General features: G+C 52.8%; 1 protein-coding gene across 2 annotated transcripts; it reads left to right on the top strand.

Moving 5' to 3' along the window:
* SLA2 (Src like adaptor 2) lies at positions 1 to 19,905 on the top strand. 2 transcript variants are annotated; one of them, XM_066383868.1, is made up of 8 exons: positions 1 to 482; positions 3,192 to 3,325; positions 6,145 to 6,244; positions 6,602 to 6,688; positions 7,038 to 7,141; positions 17,673 to 17,822; positions 18,579 to 18,711; positions 19,073 to 19,905. In XM_066383868.1, the coding sequence occupies exons 2-8, from the start codon at positions 3,235 to 3,237 to the stop codon at positions 19,230 to 19,232; spliced, it is 825 nt and encodes a 274-aa protein (XP_066239965.1). In that variant the 5' UTR covers positions 1 to 482; positions 3,192 to 3,234; the 3' UTR covers positions 19,233 to 19,905. The 2 variants fall into 2 exon arrangements, with proteins under 2 accessions (XP_066239965.1, XP_066239966.1); XM_066383869.1 differs by lacking the exon at positions 1 to 482 and adding an exon at positions 1,870 to 1,888.
* Positions 19,906 to 19,986: the final 81 nt, after the last annotated feature.

Raw genomic sequence — 19,986 nt, forward strand, 5'->3', positions numbered from 1 at the left:
AGCCAGAAGGCCAGAAAAAACCACCTCTCCCTCCAGGATGGTGAAGAGGCAGCCACTTCTCCCCCAGAAACAGGAACTTGGGGAAGGTGGCTCCCTGATGGGCTGTGATGCCGTCAGAGGAAATGGGTGGTTGTGAGAACCACAGAATCTGCAGATGTGAGCTGGGAGCCCCAAGGACCCCGCGTAGAGCTCAAAGAGCCCTGGGCCTTCGTCCCTGGCCCTCTGTGCTGGGAGGGTCACCCAGTCGGGGTTCCTGCCCCATCCCACGTGCACAAACCACTGACCACAGCCAGATACGGAGCTACCCAGAGCGATACCAAGAGCCTCTCCCTGAAGATCTCCCAGGCCAAGAGGGTCCTGGATGTCCTAGGACTAAGGATGTTGACAGACTTCCAGAAGGGCCCCCCAGAGCCCTAACCTCTCCAGCCAAAGCACACGTCTCAGCCAAGCCCCCACCAAGAGCCTCTGATGGCAGGAAACCAGTAAGTATGCTTGTTTTTTTCCGATGGCCTTGGGATTGTGAGGAAGGGTGGTCCATCCCCGCATGGACTGGACGTGGGCTTTACAGTTGGGGGGAGAAGTTCAAGGCGAAGAAGTGTTTCTACCGAGGCTGTAAGAGGGGTGATCTCTAAGGGTCCCTGCCGGAACCGAGGCCTCTGTTCTCCACCTGTCTTCTGGAGAATTACATTGTGCCTTCCCTCTTGTCTGCTTGCCCAGTCTGGTCTCACCTCAGTGTGTGACTTTGGGCTCTCTGGGCCCAAGCCTTCCACCGTCAGTGAATGAGCCTGGATTATATATAATCTCTGAAGACAACGTTCAATTTGAATGTTGGTCAGTTCCTCTCAAAAGAGTGATTATTAGTTGAAAGGGAGGGAGCTCAGTCCAAATTCATCACTTTTTACTTCACCCCCGAGAAATTCTCTGAGGCACAAAAACACAAAGTCCAGAGATCACAGACCCAGCTCGGCACTAACCAGCTGTGTGACCGTGAGAGCAAGGCTGCACTCTCTGGGCTGTGCTTCTTGTATCTGAATGGGAGTCAAAGGCCAACCTCTCAAAGGATCGAATGGAACAGTCGTGGGCATTGTGCTGATCTCGGCTGCTTTATACTAACTCTTTCCTCCACCCACTGGCCCAGGTCCCCTGGAAAGTGCCTAACGCATAGGAAGTAGTTCAGAGACTTACCTAATTAATGATTAGGTTCTGTCTCTTGAAAGTTTTGTGCCAACACCTCCTCCTAGACCTGCCCGTGCTGTGGCCTTCTGGCCTTCATTTTGCCCCTCAGGGGGGCTTCCTGACCCCTCCAGGTGGAGGGAGCTAGCAGAGGGGCTGGGACTCCCAGCCTGACTGCAGGCCCATCCCCCAGCCCCACCTGCGCAGAGAAGTTTCTGGGTTCAGTGCAAAATTGTGGTGACTTTGTCTTGCTGAAAGAGGGAAAAGGAAACGAACCTTTACTGAGGACCCATTCTGTGCCGGGCTCCTTGACTCCCCCCCCCCCCCCCAAGCCGGTGAAACTCAGTGCTATTCCTGATTCACAGACAAGACTCAGAAAGGTTGCGTGCTTTCTCTGGGGTCACACAGCCTGTTTGGCCTGAATTAACCACTTGTGCCACCCAGGAAAGATCCCCCCCCGCCCCCGGGAGTTTCTGGATCCGTGTCTGCACAGTTAAGCGCAGAGCCTGTCCCTCATACTCTAGGGGAAAGACGGGAGCAGCAGGAATGTTGAAAACCTGACTTCCTGGCAGGGTGGCTTGGGAGTGAGGGAATCAGATGTCTGAGGAGTCAGCAGGAAGTGCCTGCCAGGAGCCATTTTCTAGTTGGGCCGTTTTGTATTAAAGAGCGCCTGTCCCATGGATACTGGGTTTCCCGTGGGAGGCAGCAGAAGCAGGTACTGTTCTCCCCGTGTCGACGACACCAGACTGCAGATCAGAGGATGCTGCCCTTGCACAGATGGCTGTTCCCTCCTCTACGGCAGGATCTTGACTCCAGACAGGCCGGGCCTGTGAGGACATGGAAGTCAGTCTGTGATAGAGACAGACACCTGTCCTCACCGAGGCGTGCTGCCAGGGCTCAAAGGCAAGAATGGAGCCTGCAGTATCACCAAACTAGCGTAGCTATGCCTGTCTGTCTCTATGAAAAGAAGCCACCTCCCCAAAACATTTTTAAAAGAGTGTTTGGAAAAATCAGCATTGCCCTGGAAACCTGGGAATTTAAATTATTTGAAGGGAAAGAACTGTCCAAGAGCTAATAATTTCTTGCATGCATTTAGTTAATGTGTATTGAGTACCTTCTGTGGCCCAAGGGCCTCACAAAATGCTGAGAAACCGGGCAGAGAAAGAGAGGTCCTGTCTTCACTGAGCTGTAGAATAGTAGCCTGTTAAGTAAAAGCTTTAATAAGTGAATAACAAAATGGGAAGAAACACAAGGAGGAGCCAAGAGAGGAAAGGGAAAGCTCGCAGGGGCAGCGTCTGGCGAGGGGGCATTTGAGGCATGATAAAGGACGGGAGCAGGGTGCCTTATCTCTGAGACCACGTGTTAAGTATTGCTATCCCCATTTTTCAGATGAGGAAATGGAGGCAGAGAGAGGAAGTAGGTCAACAGCCAGTCCTCCAAAGCCTTGCAAGTCCTCACTGTCATACTGCCTCCCAGTCATCTTTGCGCTGTGACACCAATAAGTCTGCTCGAAGTCACCTTAGTTTGTTGTAACACCAGGTCCCCGTGGCCTGCTTCTAACCCTAGCCAAGGGTCCTGATATGCTGGGAATGAACTCTGTCCTGTCATTGTCCCCTGTCACACAGTGGCAGACTATGATCCCAGGTCAGGAAATGGTTCTGAGTAGGCCATCATCGGAATGACCAGCAAGGGCTGGGGGTTCAGGGAAAGCTTCCTAGGATAGGGTGAGGTCAAGGCAGCCCTGGGGGGGGCATTTCAGCCAATGGGAGGGCACACCACACACACAGCCCAGAAACAGACCAGGGCATGGCCGCAGCATAGTAGAGATGGGATAGAACTGGGTCCGGTTTGTAGAGAGCCCTCGGCGGGGGGAGGGAGGGGGGGCTGGAGCTGGTCCTGATTTGGGGGCGGTGGTGTTTGCATGCATCAGCAAGGAGGTCAGCAGGACAGCCACAGAGGCAGGGTGTCTGGGGACCAGGCCTGGAGCCAGAGCTCTGTCCCCATCACATCTCTTTCAGATTTCTCTCGACAATGTGCTTCTGAGAGTTCTGCTGAGGAACGATGGGAAGTCAGCCCAGCAGAGGGAAAACCCTGCCCAGCCCCAGCCCCAGCCCCACTGTCCAAGACCAAGGCCCCATACCCACGCCACCAGGTGAGCCGCAGGACCCGGGACAGCCAGGTCTTTCCCAGGCGCCATGAGGCTGCACGGGGGCTTCCCGTCCAGCCTCCAGCACAGCTTCACGTGTCAGCGAGTGCCGCTGTGTACCGTGTCCTGCCGAGTGCGCCGTACACGCAGGGCCCTGCCCTTAGCGCTTGTATGTCAGCGGTCAACATTAAACCACCAGGTGCAGTAGGAAATCTGAGGGAGTGACGGGCGCTCGCCAGGAGGGCATGGCCGTCCCCCGGGCATCTGCCCAGGCCTCCTTCCTCCTCCACCAAGTGCGACTTGGAGACTGGGCTGGCAGTCCACCTCTGTAGCTCTCCACGCCTGCTCTCTCTGTCACACCTACTGAAGTTAGAATTCATTTAAAGGAGAGAAAATTCAATGATCAGCTCCAGCGTCACACTAGGTGCATGGCAAGTGCTGGCTACCGTAATTGGACAGCAAAATTATAGAACATTTCCATTCACGCAGGAAGTTCTGTTAGATAGTGGTGCTCCGAAGAGGCTCTTATTCGGAGGGGCGCTGTGAATACTGGAAGCAAACTGCGAGCTGTGACAATCGGAAAAAATGAGTTCGTTCGATGCATATGCTGTATGAACCTCCGGCCATGATTTTTCAATGTAGTCCTGGCTAAGAATATTACATTTTAGGACAATTAGACAATCAGAATAAATTCTAATGTTTTGATGTCAAAGCTACAGCCCCCAGCCCTGGCTGGTTGGCTCAGGGTAGAGCTTCAGCCCAGTGTGTGAATGTCCTGGATTCAATTCCTGGTCAGGGCACACAGGAGAAGCGTCCATCTGCTTCTCCACCTTTCCCCTCCCCACCCCCTTTTCCCTTCCATAGCAATAGCTTAACACCATAGCATCATAGCAATAGCATAGCACCATAGCAATAGCTTGATTGCTTTGAGTGCATCGGCCCTGGACACTGAGGATGGCTCTGTGGAGCCTCTGTCCCAGGCACTAAAAGTAGCTCGGTTGCAAGCATGGCCCCAGGTGGGCAAAGCAACAGCCCCAGATGGGGGTTGCTGGATGGATCCCGGTTGGGGAGCATGCGGGAGTCTGTCTCTCTGTCTCCCCTCCTCACTTGGAAAAGAAGAAGAAAAAAACTACAGCCCCCAGTTTGTTCTTGTTCCCCAAAATATCCCACAAATTTTTTCTCAAATCACATCCTGATTTGGGGTTTTGATCATGTATTCATTAGAGTTCTGAGAGAAACAGAACCACAGACCAATTGTGTGTGTGTGTGTGGTGTGTGTGTGTGTGTGTAGACACAGGAAGAGTTTATTTTAAGAAATTGGCTCATGCAGTTGGGGCTGGCAAGTCTCACGTTTGTGGGGCCAGTGGGCAGGCTGGAGACCCAGGGAAGGGCAGACGCTGCCGAGCTCCAGAGTTGAGTCTGGAGGCGGAAGTCCCTCCTCAGGAGACCTCGGTTTGTTCCTTCTGTCTTCAGTGGACTGGGAGAGGCCCACCACCATTATGGAGGATAATCTGCTTTATTCAGAACCTGCTGATTTTAATGCTAATCTCATCTAAAAAATATCTTCAGAACGACATCTGGACTGGTGTTTGACCCAATATCTGGGGACTGTGGGCTAGCCACATTGAGACATAGAATGAACCATCACAGATAACAAGGTTACTCTACCAAGCAGGACTTCTAGGAGGAAGGACCGGGGTATACACTTAAACAGGACTAGAAGACTGTAGAGCCAGGTGTCTGCATATTAGTGTTTGGGCAGGAAACCTCCCCTGCAATGTCTGGGCTTCCTTCATCTCCCTGTTACCGCCCTCCCCGGGCCCTCCAGGCCCTGGCCGAAGCCCTCGGCCCTGTAGCCACTCGGCCTGCACAGAGAGCCGGGGCCCCGCAGGCCAGGCAGGAAGAGACCTGGAAACCACACAGACCTGTCCCGCGTTTCCTCTGACTCTCACCACAGGCAGTGGCCCCTGGGCTGCTCTGAGTCAGGCCCAGGCTACTGGCGGGGATGGCAGTGGGGGTGGGAGGGGTGAGCCCCCTCGTGCAGGTGTCCTGCCTTCGGGGCCTGAGGTGAACTCTGTTCCCCCCTCTGCCAGGGTCTCTGGGGAAAGGACAGGCGCCTCTCAGAAGGTCTGTCTCTGGTCCCAGAAGAAGGGTGGACTTGGGGCAGTCTTTCCATGAGTCACCTCTTTGCCCACCCGTGTTGCATCCGTCCGAAGGCTCTGCCATGGACCGGGCCTTGTACACACAGGACCAGGGTTCACAGCAGTGGATAAGACAGGCGCAGTCACATCCCAAAGACAGGTGCTTAACCATTCACCGGTTACAAGTGTTAGGTTTTAGCAAGGATGTGTTTTAAGGGACAGGGACCAAAAGTGTCTGCTAAGGGGTTTGTCAGGGGAGGGGTCGCTCAGGAAGGGACATTTCGCCTGAGGAGTGAAGGGTGAAAGTGAGTCAGCTGGGTGGAAGGGAGCCATCGAGGGGACACCACAGGAGGCTGAGAGGTTCCTAGGGGTGCACACCAGGGTGTCCGGGCGGGAAAGGGGCCCTTCCCAGCTTGCTAGTTCCACCCCTATTGCAGGACTCCCTCCGCCAGGCTCGCCTGCACTGTTCGTTCAGGCATCGGGCGTTTCGATGCCCTGTGTGACGGCCGTGGGCTCGAAGGGCTTCCTGTCCAGGGTCACTGCAGGGATCTCCATGCGTGTCTGAGAGGAGCCAGCCTAGGGTGCCTGTGGGTGGGGGTGATGGCAGGATCCCAGACTCTGCTGGGCCTCATGTCTGTAGAGAGGGCCGGCCGACAGGGTGACCATCTCTGTCCATCCATGCAGAGAGGAGCAAGGCCACAGCCGTGGCCCTGGGCAGTTTCCCGGTGGGCGAGCAGGCAGAGCTATCACTGAGACTGGGGGAGCCGCTGACCATCATTTCTGAGTGAGTCACTCCAAGTACACCGTGTGGGATGCTCTGCCCCCCCCTCCATACTTGCGGATGCACTGATGGGAGCAGGGCGCCTCCGTCCAGGAGAAAAGAGCACGGCCTTTGGTGCCAAGCTCCCATGTGGCCCTGTGGGTGGGGTTCCAGGCAGCGTGGCACGCCTGCAGAGAAAAGCAGTGGTGGGCAGGCGTGCGGGGGGGGGGGGCCTGCATCGTGCCACCTCCACCCAGGGCTACCTGGACAGCTGGTGCCAGGAACTCAGGTGGGGTCCAGCCTGCAGGGCCCTTGTGGATCCCAAGTGAGCAGTTTCTGGGGCCTTGCCTTCTGAGGGGGATCTCCCTCCTTTCTCTGCAGGGGCGGAGACTGGTGGACGGTGCTGTCGGAGGTCTCAGGCAGAGAGTACAGCATTCCCAGCGTCCACGTGGCCAAAGTCTCTCATGGGTGAGTCCCCACTGCAGGCCCTGCCTTAGGGGACCGTGCCGCTTTCCCCTCCCACTGGCATAGTCCTTTGTGCCCAGTCCTGTGCTGAGCACCGCTGGGGTGGGAGCGTCAGGCCCGGGCCCTGCCTTCAAGAAGAGCAGGTACTCTCTCAAGTTGGCTGGGGGGCTTGGGAGCCCAGAGGAAAAGGGGTTTCCAGGAGATGGGAGCAGCTGAGGTGTCGCCGACGGAGGGCCACACAAGGGCCACAGGGTCTCCTCCGAAGCACAAGCTCTGAGTGAGTGACACAGGAGGTGACCCCGGAGCAGACTCTGCGCAGGCAGGGAGAGGACATGCCGCGCTTCCTCTCCAGGTGGCTGTACGAGGGCCTGAGCCGGGAGAAGGCTGAGGAGCTGCTGTTGCTGCCCGGAAACCCTGGAGGGGCCTTCCTCATCCGGGAGAGCCAGACCAGGCGAGGTGGGTACGCTCGGCCCTGCCAGGGCTTTCCCTTTGAATGCCAAGAGCCACCTGTGGTGTGACTGGGGGCGGGGGTGGGGGGGAGAGTGGGGGCATGGAGGCCAAGTGCAGAGGGCCGGAGCAGGCAGGCTGGCCAGCTGGCTGCGAGGCGCTGCCCTCAGAGCCCAGCAGCAATTGAGCAATGACCCGCATTTCGAACAGGGTGCAGATGGCCCACGATAGGGACTCAGGCTCGGCAACGCTCGGCAACTGGTGTAATGTAGTCACAGACCCTCCCTCCCCGACCAGCAGTGACTTCTCCCTCCCCAAGACACAACACGATCCTGATCTCTTGGCAAGAAGTTGACAAACTCTCTGTGCTTTGGGGCACTGGCCAGTCAGACCCCAAAAACCCATTAGAAATCATTCTTGTGACCTTCCTCTCTCTGCTGTTCAGATGGCGAAAGAGGCCCACAGAGGCCCAGGGACAGGTCAGGGTGCACATTCTCCCACCTCATGTGCAAGGCCTCTGCAAACAAAACACAAAGTCGACAGTCTGTCTCTGATGCCCCGCCCCCCCTGCGCCACTGCCGAGTCCCTCAGAGCAGAGGGAGAGACGGATGCTGAAGGGGTGCAGCACCCACCTTGGTGATAGACCATTTCAGTGCCTTCGGACAACCCTGTGAGGGCTGCTCCTCCATTGTCCCCATTTTACAGAGAAGGAAACTGAGGCTTAGAGAAGAGAAACGACTTGCCTGGGGAGACAGTTAGAAAGTGCAGAGCTGGGGCCCTGGCTGGGTAGCTCAGTTGGTTTGCCCATCGCCCTGATTCGCCAAGGTTGTGAGTTCGATCCCCAGTCAAAACACAGACAAGAATCAACCAATGAATGCATCAATAAGTGGAACAGCAAATTGATGTTTCTCTCTTTCTCTTTCTCTCTCTCTAATCAATAAATGCAATTAAAAAAGAAAAGTAGTACAGAGCTGGGATTCAAGCCCAGCTGGGGTTCACCTCACTTAACACACCCAAGAAGGGCCCACGAGGGACAGTAATGGTCGAGCAGCAAGCACAGTGGTGGGTCAGGGAGGGGATACTCAGAGGTGAGGACCGGCCTCCTGTCCTTGCCCTAATTTGAACCAACTGTGACGGGCTGTCAGGGTCCTTGGCTCTCTGCGCAGTGTCCCTCCTGGAGCCGCCCCAGCGAGCCCTGGCCTCCCCTCCTCCTGGGGCAGCACCCCGGGTTGCCCTCTCCCAGCCCCTCCTGTCTTCTCCGGGCTGCACGAGCATCCCACCCCCACACACACCCATGGGCGTTCTGGGGCGGGGGCTGGGTCCGAGCGCAGCAACTGCAAACAGGAAACCACAGCGGGGGTGCTGACTTGGGTCAGGGGCCTGTAGACAGGGCCCCAGGGAGCACTGGAAGCCACAGGAAGTGCTTGGGGATCAGCTCACCACCCCCACTCCTCTGACCGGGCTCACCCCCGAGAGCACACTGACCAGCCCAATGGCCACCCTGCCCCTTCCTAAGAAGGCACCTGTACGAGGGGAAGCAGCTCAGAAGTAAAGGAGAAGGCAGGGAAGGACCCACACTGTCAAAGGGCTGCAGGTTAGAGGTGACTCGGAGCTGCCCCATAGCCAACACCATGGGCGTAGATCACAGCGCAGCCCTCAGTATCAAACAGAGGATCCGATTTGCCAGTTCCGCAGGAAAGGCAAAGGTTTCCGTGGTACTGACTTCTAATAGCTCATCTGGGACTCCCTTCTGGGCAGTTTGTCAAGCTGGAAACCATGATTCATCTTTAGGCCATGAAATCAGTTTAGTTCAGTTGTTATGACCAGAGGGTCTCAAACCTGTGCAGGCATCAAAATCACCTGGAAAGCTTGTTAGAACAGAGAACTGGTCCCCGGCCTGTGGTGGCAGCATGGATGGGGCGTTGGCCTGGAACGCTGAGGTCCCAGGCTCACCCGCTCAAGGCACATTCCTCCTGCTCCTGCCACCTTTCTCTCTCTCTCTCCACTCTCTAAAACCAGTAAGTAAAATCTTTAAAAGAAAAAAAGAACAAAGAACTGGCCCACACCCAGCAGTTCTGATTCCATAGGTCTGGGCAATGCCTGAGAATTTGCCTTTTAACTAGTCACAGGTGACGCTGTTGGTCTGGTGACCAGACTTGAAGGACTGCTGGTTTTGCCCTGGCCGGGTAGCTCAGTCGGTTAGACTGTCATCCGAGACACCAAGGTTGTGGGTTCAATCCCCAGTCAGGGCACATACAGAAGGCAACCAATGAATGCACAAGTCAGATGAATGCTTTCTTGTCTCTCTCTCCCCCTTCTTCTCCGTCTCTCTAAAATCAATCAATTAAAAAAAAAAAAACCACTTGTTTTAAGAACCTTAGCTGTCTGTTGGAATCACCTGGGAAAGCTTTGTAAACAACTGATGCTGGCCACCCCCCCACCCAGAGTTTCTGATTGAATTAGTTAGGGGTGTGGCCTGGGCCCTGAAATCTGTAAAAGCCTCCCCCAGGTGATTCTTTTAAGTGAGAGGAGGGGAGGGAGAGACAAACTCCCACATGTGCCTCACCTGGGAGCCACCCAGCAACCCCTATTTGGGGCTGATGTTGAATCAACTGAGCTATCCTCAGTACCCAGGACTGATGCTCAAGCCAATCAAGCCACTGGCTGCTGGAGGGGAAGAGAGAGAGAATGGGGAGAGGGAGGGGAAGAGAAGCAGATGCTTATTTCTTACGTGTGCCCTGACTGGGGATCAAACCCAGGACGTCCACACACCAAGCCAATGCTCAGTCCACTGAGCCAACTGGCCAGGGCCAAGGTGATTCTTTTCTTTGCTGGTCTGCTTGTTCATTTTCTTGTTTTTTAGCTTCCATATACAAGTGACATTATCTGGCATCTGCCTTTCCCTGTCTGACTTATTTCACTCAGCATAGCACCCTCTAGGTCCATCCATGTTGTTGCAGATGGCAAGATTTCATTCTTTTTTATGGCCGAGTCCTATTCCATTGTACCCATGCACCACTTCTTTACCACTCAGCTACTGGTGGGCACTTAGGATGCTTCCAGATCTTAGCTATTGTAAATAGTGCTGCAGTGAACATATGGATTCACATCTTTTTCCACTTAGTGTTTTGCCCGCAGGTGATTCTGAGGCATAGCCAGGGTAAAACCCAAGGTCCTGTAACCCACTGATTCAGTGGGTCTGGACCAGTGAGTAAAATAACAGCAGAAAACATCAGAGCGCATCACTGCGGTTGGGGAAAATACTTCAGCAAACTTATTTGTGTCCTGGGTCACAGTGTAAAATTTCACACTGTGGTTTGTGGTAAAAAAAAACATACTTTGACACGCAGCCCTAGTGGCCCAAATAACATCCTAGAGCCGTGCCTCTGGGGCCTGAGCTACAGGAATTGTCAGGGAAACGTCCCGAGAGTGTACTTATAAGCCCCACCTCAGCTCTCTTGAGTCAGATTGCTGGGCACAGAGTACAGAAATCTGCTTCCTTCACAACCCTCCCCTGTACAAATGGTTCTTACGTTTTTTTAAGTTTGAAAACGCACTTCCCATCTGGGGAACCCAAAATAAGTAATAGAGTCTACGTGTTTTACGTGAACACAGTGCATCTTGTCATGTACAACTAGGTAACTGTTGACTGAGCCAGTGATATCAGGACCGGCTTTTCTTTGGCCCAAGGTGCAGAGATACCTCTGGGAGGGTAATTCTGCAGGGCCTTCAAGCCTGTGTGTGGACGGAGGAGCCTGTCAGCTCCCAAGAACCCTACTCAGGGTCTGGAGGGGGGAGGGACAGCCCGCCACCCCTTTCCCCAGAGTCCCTCTTGGCTACCTGATTGTGGTCTAGGCCAGCGGGGAGCCATGACAGGGCCCAGGTCAGACCCAAAACCTTGGTCTGTGAGGAGGCAGTGAAGACTTCGTGGAGATCACAGGACTGCTCCAGAGGTCAACGCCAGGGCCAGGCCCCGACAGCATCAGCGCCTTGCCTTCCTGTTGTCCTACTATGTGTTCTGTGTCAGCCGCTGTAAAGGTGACTGATGAGCAAGACGTGCTTCCTGCCACTGAAGGGCTCCCCTCTGCCCATTCTGTCAGTGAGGAAACACTAAGCCTCTCCTGGGAGTCAGGCCTGCTGGCTCATGGCTCCTGTCCGCAGGCTGCTGTCGGGGCATCTAAGGTTCAGCCTCTTCGCGGACATTAGTGTCTCAGGAACCTCAGAGAGGAAGGCCCACCCCCCACACAGCTCCTAACCTGATTCCTCATACTGTGGACCCCACCGTCCTCCTGGCAGTCCTCCGAACACCGAGAACTTGGCGCCTGACCCCAGAGCTCCCTGCGGGCCTGCACGTGCCATTGGCTAAGACTTCCGGGGCCTTTCCAGAGTGAGGACTTTGGATTTTAAGTATAACCGGGTGGGGGCGGGGGGCTGAGTAGGGGCGTGGTGACCTGGTCTCGGTTGCTACAAAGAGAGGCTCTGGCAGGGGGTCAGTGAACAGGGGAAGCCACGTGAGCAGTCATTGCAGGCTCCATCTGGTGAGAGCAGTCAGATTCTGGATGTGTTCTGAGCGTAGCCAGTAGGGTTTTCTGTCGGGTTGGACGTGAGGCCTGAGAGGATGGCAGCAGTCACGGGTGACTCCAGGGTCGGGAGCGTAGCAATGGGTGAGTAGTGCTGCTGCTTCTGAGGCGGAGGGTGGTGGGGGACAGAGCAGAGCCATTCCTCAGGCTGCGGTGGGTTATGTGTGCTGGCGAGGCGGACGGAGGGTTGGGTGGAGGGACAGATGACGGCACAGCAAGACCCATGGTGCCATAAAGCGCTTGTGCCTGGGCAAGCCTAGAGCCAGGGCTTCTCCTAGGCAGGGAAGGTGTTCTGGAGAAGGAGTTGTCTGGGAAGAACTAAGTTCTAAAGGGAAGGATGGGGGTTACTCAGGAGGAAGAGTGTTAAGTATAAAGGGAACAGTGCGAGCACAGGACCAGGCCAGAGACTGCCAACTGTACTTCACCACCTGGATCCTCGTGGAGATCTGGTCAGACTGGGACAGTTATTATCACTCTTTCCAGATGAACAAACAGATCTGAAAGGTCAAATAATGGGTCTTAAAGACACTGCTGGCGAGTGAGGAGCATCAGGGGTGTTGCAGTGCGTGGCTCTGAGTGCGACTGAAACCCAGGGAGTCTGAGTTGAAAGGGACTGGGACTGGGATGGGGAGAGAGCAGCAGGCATCTGGGACTGGCTGGGACATGCGGTGAAAGGAACAATGGGATACCTGGGCACAGAGGCCAGTCACAGGTCGCCTTGATAGCTAGCCTGTCCCCACAATGTTGACAGCCCCACGTGCGTTTGACAGAGCTTGCTGACTATACCCTTTCTGGTTCTAGTAACCGTGGTGACAGTGGCCAGAGTGGGCAGCTGAAGAACCAGGCAGAGGAGATAGGGAATTGGTTGTTTAGTTTAGTTGGGTTGGTTGGCCTCTGGGGCCTATTTTCAGATCTCTATCCCTTTCTTATAAGCTTTTTTTTTTTTAGGGTCACAACACAGCTCCAGAAGAGATTTTTTTTTTTTATTTTTTTATTTATTTATTCATTTTAGAGAGGAGAGGGAGAGACAGAGAGAGAGGAGAGACAGAAGGTGGGGAGGAGCTGGAAGCATCAACTCCCATATGTACCTTGACCAGGCAAGCCCAGGGTTTCGAACCGGCGACGTCAGCATTTCCAGGTCGACGCTTTATCCACTGCGCCACCACAGGTTGAGACTATTCTTAAAAGTACAGAGGTCAAGAAACCTCTAGAATGAGGTAGAGAACAAGCAAAAGGAAGTAGGGACCCTATTCCACACTTCTCTTTGTATCTTATAGCCTTGCTAAATTCACTTATTAGTTCTAGTAGCTTTTTCTTTTATGGATTTCTTAGCATTTTCTACATATATGATCATATTATCTATAAATACAGTTTATTTATTTTCCAATTCATATATCTTTTATTTCTTTCTTTTTTTTATTTATTTATTTTTTTGCATTATTGCACTGGCTAGGACCTCTAGTATGAATGAAGTGGTGAGAACATTTTTGCTATGTTCCCAATGTCAACAAAAATGTCCATAAAAGTGCAGGAAAAGAGACTTTATTCAGGTGAAACATTTTGCAAACCAGAGACATGCAGGCTGCAGTTGCCACTAAGAGTACACTCTACCAAGACAAAGGGGAGGCTGCCTTTTGTAGGGAAGATTCCCAACTGGTCCAATTTTATACAAATTAGGTCTCCAAACTCATAGTTCTGAATGGTCTGAATTATGTAGATATGATTGGTCAGTATCATGTGTTTTGATTGGTCATTATATGGTAGTTCTTATTGGTTGGTATAGATGCAAATGAGGATACAGTTGTGCAGTTCTGATTGGATAGGGCAGCTTTCAGTCCATTGCCTGAAAGACAAAACCAGGGCTTCCCTACAGTGGTTAACTCAGCACAAACAATCAAGGCTAGTGCCAGAAGCCCAGAGTTCACTCTGAGGTTCTTCCCAGTATACAGAGTGAGGAGCCCCTGCCAGTAAATGACCCTTAGGCTCTTATTCATTAAATTTGGGCACTGGGGCCTGACCAGGCGGTAGCGCAGTGGATAGAGCATCAGACTGGGATGTGGAGGACCCAGGGTCGAGACCCCGAGCTGACCAGCTTGAGCGTGGGCTCATCTGGCCTGAGCAAAAAGCTCACCAGCTTGGACCCAAGGTCATTGGCTCGATCAAGGGGTCACTCGGTCTGCTGAAGGCCCATGGTCAAGGCACATATGAGAAAGCAATCAATGAACAACTAAGGTGTCTCAATGAGAAACTGATGATTGATGCTTCTCCATCTCTCTCCATTCCTGTCTGTCTGTCCCTGTCTATCCCCCCCCCCCCCCGTCCCTGTAAAAAAAAAATAAATTTGGGCACTAGGTCCATGGTCCATGATGGCTGGATAGCTTGGCTAGTTATGTGTGCTGGCGAGGCGGATGCACAGAGGTTGCTGGTTTGATCCCTGGTCAGGGCACATACAGGAACAGACCGATGTTCCTGTCTCTCTTCCTCTCTCTGAAACCAGTAAGTAAAAATATTTGATAATGTATTTTTAAAATTTGGGCCATTGGTTGACCATGGGGAGTCCATTTCAGCAGATGAATTCCTTCTTGGGGTTCACATCAAATAAATCTTACTTCTCAGTGTCCACACCAATCTTAGAAGGTCAAATTTATTCTTTCGCAGTAAGTGTAAAGTTACTGACAGATTTTTCAGATGCTCTGTCAGGTTGAGAAAAACTGTCCTTCTGTGGTGGGCAGGATAATAGCCCCCCTTCAAAGATGTATAAGTCCTGATCCCTGGAACCTGTGAATATGTTCCTCTCACTGCAAACAAGTTTGTAGATGTGACTGATTTTTTTTTAAGTCTTTTTTTATTTTTTATTTATTCATTTTTAGAGAGGAGAGAGAGAGGGAGAGAGACAGAGCGGGAGAGAGAAGAGAGAGAGAAGGGGGAGGAGCCGGAAGCATCAACTCCCATATGTGCCTTGACCAGGCAAGCCCAGGGTTTTGAACCGGCGACCTCAGCATTTCCAGGTCGACGCTTTATCCACTGCGCCACCACAGGTCAGGCGTGACTGATTTTGAGATAGGGAGATTTTGAAATCATGGATTAGCCAGAGAAACCCAAAGCACAAGTGGAAGGCAGAACGGTCAGAATTTGGGAGTGATTGGCAGGTGCTATACTGCTGGCTTTGAAGATGGAGAAAGGGGCCAGGATTTAAGGAATGCAGGTGGCTTCTAGAAACTGAAAGGCAAAGAAATCCATTCTCCTCTGGAGCCTGGAGAAGAAACACAGGCCCGCTGATACATGGATTTTAGTTCAGCAATTTAGTGTCTTAAAGCAACACAAAGTTATTAGCTTACAGTTATGGAGTTCATAAATCTAAAATGGGTTTCACAGAACTAGCAATAAGAACCGATTATATCTTCTATTCATAGTTTTCTCTGGTTTTGTGGGAGGTGATGGGTATTGAATTTTGTCAAGTGATTTTTCTATATTTCTCCACGGGATCATGTTTTTCTCCTTTATTCTAGTAATACAGTGAATTATACTGATAAATTATTTCATTTTTAAAAAACTTATTGATTTTAGAATGAATACAATTTCTTTAAAAGATATAGAGCTATTCAAAATTTGTATGTCTTTGTCAGTTTTGGAAATTTGTATCTTTTAAGGGATTCTCTATTTCATCCAAGTTGTGGGATTTACTGGCATAAAATTGCTTGTAATATGCCCTTATTATCCTTCTAAGGTGTGTTAGGCAGGGGGATTCATTTCTTTAGTTAACATTTCATGAAAACAAAATGGGGCCTGACCAGGCAGTGGCACAGTGGATGGAGCAACAACCTGGGATGCTGAGGACCCAGGTTTGAAACCCAGAGGTCACTGGCTTGAGCGTGGGCTTATCCAGCTTGAGCGTGGGATCAACGACTTGAGCATGGGATCATAGACATGACCTTATGGTTGCTGGCTTAAGCTCAAGGTCGCTGGCTCAAGCAAGGGGTCACTGGCTCAGCTGGAGCCTCCTGGTCAAGGCATATATGAAAAAGTAATCAATGAACAAAACTAACATGCCGCAACAATGCGTTCTCATCTCTTTCCCTTCCTGTCTCTCTCTTGCTCACTAAAATAAAATAAAATAAAATAAAATAAAATAAAATAAAAAGAACCCCCCTTTACATTACCATGTGCTCTCATATGCATCCGCATCTGCTGAAAACTATTGGAGACCTGAGTTATTATGATGCTCTTAGTTTTTTCTTTGTATTCATTTTTCAGCCATGTGCTGTCTTTGTTTAGCTAGTTTAATTAAAAGTTTTGTTGAGACCCATCAAACTGGGTCTTTTTTTTTTTTTTTTTTTTTGGTATTTTTCTGAAGTGATAAGCGGGGAGGCAGACAGACTCCCACATGTGCCCGACCGGGATCCACCCGGCATGTCCACCAGGGGGCGATGCTGTGCCCACTGAGGTGTTGCTCCACTGCAGCCGGAGCCATGGAGCCATCCTCAGCACCCGGGCCAACTTTGCTCCCATGGAGCCTTGGCTGCAGGAGGGGAAGAGAGAGAGAGAAAGGAGAGAGAGAAGGATAGAGAAGCAGATGGGCTTCCCCTGTGTGCTCTGGCCAGGAATCGAACCCGGGACTTCCACACAGCAGGCCGATGCTCTACCACTGAGCAACCGGCCAGGGCCCAAACTGTGTACTTTAAACATGTACAGTATACTATAGTAAAGTATACCTCAATAAAGTTTATTTCAAGATTTTATTTATTCATTTCGGGGGAGGGGGGGATGGAGGAGGAACAGGAAGCATCAACTCCCATATGTGCCTTGACCAGGCAAGCCCAGGGTTTCAAACTGGTGACTTCAGTGTTCCAGGCCTACATTTTATCCACTGTGCCACCACAGGTCAGGCCAAAGTTTATTTTAAAAACTAAAACAAAACTGGAAAAATTCTATCACATGCATATAGCTAATGTACATGTGTAAGTTAAAGTCTAATGAGAAAACTGACATTCAGGTGCCCACTTACCAGCTTAAGAAACTGTACAATCCCTTTGAAGCCGCTTGCATGCTTCACTGTTAATCATTACTTTCTTCATAGCTTTACCGCATGTGTATTCCTATGTAATAGTCTTGACTGCCTTTGACCTTTATATAAATAATCATGCTGAATATATGCTTCTGTCACTTGCTGCTTCTGATTTTTTTTTTTAGGTTTTTTTTTTAATTGACTTTAGAGAGAGAGGAAGGTAGGGAGAGAGTGACAGAAACATCAATTTGTTCCTGTATGTGCCCTGACCAGGGCTTGAACCAACCTTTGCTTATCAGGACGATGCTAACCAAGCTATCCAGCCAGGACTCGGCTCATTTTTAAGGTTTATCTGTGATGATATACATAGTGGTTATTCACTTTTATTGCTGTATAGTCTTAAAATCCACCATTCTATTGAGTGCACATGGGCTATTCAGTTTGGGGCTTTTCCAAACAGTGCTGCTGCTATGAATATTGTTCGTGCATTTCTAAGGAAACCTGCTGGGATGGCACTGCTGGCTGGTGACTAGTGCCTGTTCACCTCCACTAGTTGATGCCAGCTGCTTCCAAAGCGCTTGCACTAATTCATCTTCTCACTGCGGAGTAAGAGTTCCTTTCTCCATGCCCTTGCTGACCTGTACTGATACACTTTCACATTCTAACTCTTCTGCCCACTTGAGTCTTGATAACAGCCAACACTTAATGTTTATTTAAACTGCGCCAGGCTCTGTACTGAGGGCTGTGTGTCCATGATCTCATTTCACAAGAGCCCTATCCGTTAGGTACTGTCCCTAAGACCACAAGAGCAAGACTGCGTCCTTCCCTGCCAACTTCACTTCTGTCTGGGCCCGTGGCTCTTCTCTGTGGCCACCTCATCTCTTCCTCCTCCCAGTCTGGGCTGGGCCGGCTCCCAGCAGGGCCTCAGTCCCTCCGTGGGCCCTTCCCTCCTCAGGCGGTTACTCCTTGTCCGTCCGCCTCAGCCGCCCTGCATCCTGGGACCGGGTCAGACACTACAGGATCCAGCGCCTCGACAATGGCTGGCTGTACATCTCGCCGCGCCTCACCTTCCCCTCCCTGCAGGCCCTGGTGGACCACTACTCAGGTACGGCCTCGCCTCACCCCCAGGAGAGTAGACGGGCTGTGGGTTTTAGGGGGCAGTGTGTCCTTAGACATTTTACCTCCTAACAACTATCCAGACAGATGGAAGAAGGGCCTGCCCTAGTTTTATGCCGTCCCGTGCTAAGAAATGCAGGCCGGCTGGCCTATCTTTATCCCACGTCCCGACAGCCGCACAGACCTCCCTCGTGGGCGCAGGCGTCACTCGCCCACCACTGTAGTTCCGAGTCCCCACCCCCGCAGCAGGCAGTTCTCGCCACAGGGACTAGGCCCAGACCTCTGCTGTTTGGAACTCAGCTGATTCCTGGCCATTCCTGGTGCCTGCACCGCGGTATCAGGCACTGGAGGAGGTGGAGGAGGTGGAGGAGGTGGAGGGGCAGAGAGGCGAGCTGCCCGGGCCGCTGGAGGGTTGTGCACATGCCAGATGCTGCCTGAACAAGCAAGGATTGAGCTGCCTTAGCGTCCTTCATTCCAAAGCACTTCCCTAGCCAGAAATGGCTCAGAGAGGTCAGTTTACCCAAAACTGTAGTAAATTAAGCCTCCGAAAACCTAACCCGGAATGATTTTTGATTGCATCTTGGCCTCTAGGAGACCAACAGCTTGGGGCTCACGCCCTGTGGCTTTTTAGACCAGGCCTGTCTGTCTGCCAAGCGGGTCAAGCTGTCAGGGTGAGGGTGGGGCTCATTGGGCAGGTAAGCCCAGCTGGAGTCAACCATGTCAAGGGTCTAGGTCTCTTCCTCAGAGCTGGCAGATGACATCTGCTGCCTCCTCAAGAAGCCCTGTGCCCTGCGGAGAGCTGGCCCAGTCCCTGGCAAGGACATACCCCCACCTGTGATGGTGCAGAGGGCGCCCCTCAATTGGAAAGAGCTGGACAGGTGAGGGGACCCCTAGGACATGAAGCAGAGAAAGGAGTTAGGATTCGCCCCCCGGGAACCCAGGACCCAGAGTGAGCCCGCCACCCAGGGGTCCTGGGGGCCAGTGAGGACTGGTTGAGTTCGAAGGCCAGCCCAGGACTGGCAGGGAGGACAAAGTGGGCAAGCACACAGGCACGCCTGGCCTAAGAGGCCGGGATGGGAGGGAGTCAGACCAGGCGGGGTGAACAAAGAGCACCCGTCCGGAGGGGAGAACTGAAGCTGGGGTTGGGCTGATGGGGACCAGGGAGCCACTCTGCGTCTTTAGCAGGAGGGAGTACGGGTGAGTGCAGGGACAAGCCCTGACCCAGCTCTTCTCTCGCAGCTCCCTCCTGTTCTCTGAGGCCCCTGCCACCGGGGAGGCGTCGCTCCTCAGCGAGGGGCTCCGGGAAGCCCTCAGCTCCTACATCAGCCTGACTGATGACATCTCCCTGGACAACACCAAAGCCCAAAGCAGAGGCCTGAGACGGGAGCCGAGGCTGTAGCACCTAGAACCCTGGCTGGGCTCAGCTTGACTGGGCGCCCCCGTGGCAGGGCTGTACCCTGCGGGAGGGCGGGGACGCGGAGGCTGTCAGGGCCCCATCTTGTCCTCAGTTCCTTCCGGTCAGCCCTAAGTCAAAACCCTCCTCCCAGCGCTATGACGCTGCCTGCAACCGCTGGTTCAAGTACAGACCAGCAGCGAGCAGGGCAGGGGCTCCACAGACTGAACTTCCTTGGGGGTCTGATGTAGGCGTACCCAAGGCTGGCAATTCCAGCACATCTTCCTCCCTGCCAGCTGAGTCCATTCAAACCCCCCAGCCCTGCTAGCCAGCCCCACCTACAAGGCAAAAACAGCCACAAGCATAAAGAAAAAAAATCACTCAGAGATGGACCTATGACAGTCCAGGTCCTCAAATGTCCCCAAAGCCCCTTTTCTGGACCACTGTAGCTCTCAGATCTCAATTTCATTCTGCACCTTAGCATCTGGACGTGGCCAAGCCTCACTGGCCTTGCCATCTGCTGGCCCAATGCAAAATGACAGCTTCTGAGCCTAGCACTGTGATGGTCAGTTATAAGTGGCGCTCTCGTGCTGGCCAGGGACACTCAGGCATGGAAGGGGTAAGCCCTCTCTCCACAGAGCCTCGGCCTCAGCCTGAACCCACGAAAGGAGAGGGGCCAGGCGGGAGCTGCTCAGCGGGCAGGGAGAGGAAGAGGAATGGGAGGGAGCTGGGAGGGCGCCACCCACTTTCCCACTGATTC

The sequence above is a fragment of the Saccopteryx leptura genome, chromosome 5 (genome assembly GCF_036850995.1).
Source record: "Saccopteryx leptura isolate mSacLep1 chromosome 5, mSacLep1_pri_phased_curated, whole genome shotgun sequence".
Lineage (NCBI taxonomy): Eukaryota > Metazoa > Chordata > Mammalia > Chiroptera > Emballonuridae > Saccopteryx > Saccopteryx leptura.

Excerpts from the sequence above, each read along its gene's own strand:
- SLA2 (XM_066383868.1), top strand. The coding sequence starts at position 3,235 with ATGGGAAGTCAGCCCAGCAGAGGGAAAACCCTGCCCAGCCCCAGCCCC. Across the intron at positions 6,245-6,601 it reads CCGCTGACCATCATTTCTGA|GGGCGGAGACTGGTGGACGG; the intron begins GTGAGTCACTCC and ends CTTTCTCTGCAG. Across the intron at positions 7,142-17,672 it reads GGAGAGCCAGACCAGGCGAG|GCGGTTACTCCTTGTCCGTC; the intron begins GTGGGTACGCTC and ends TTCCCTCCTCAG.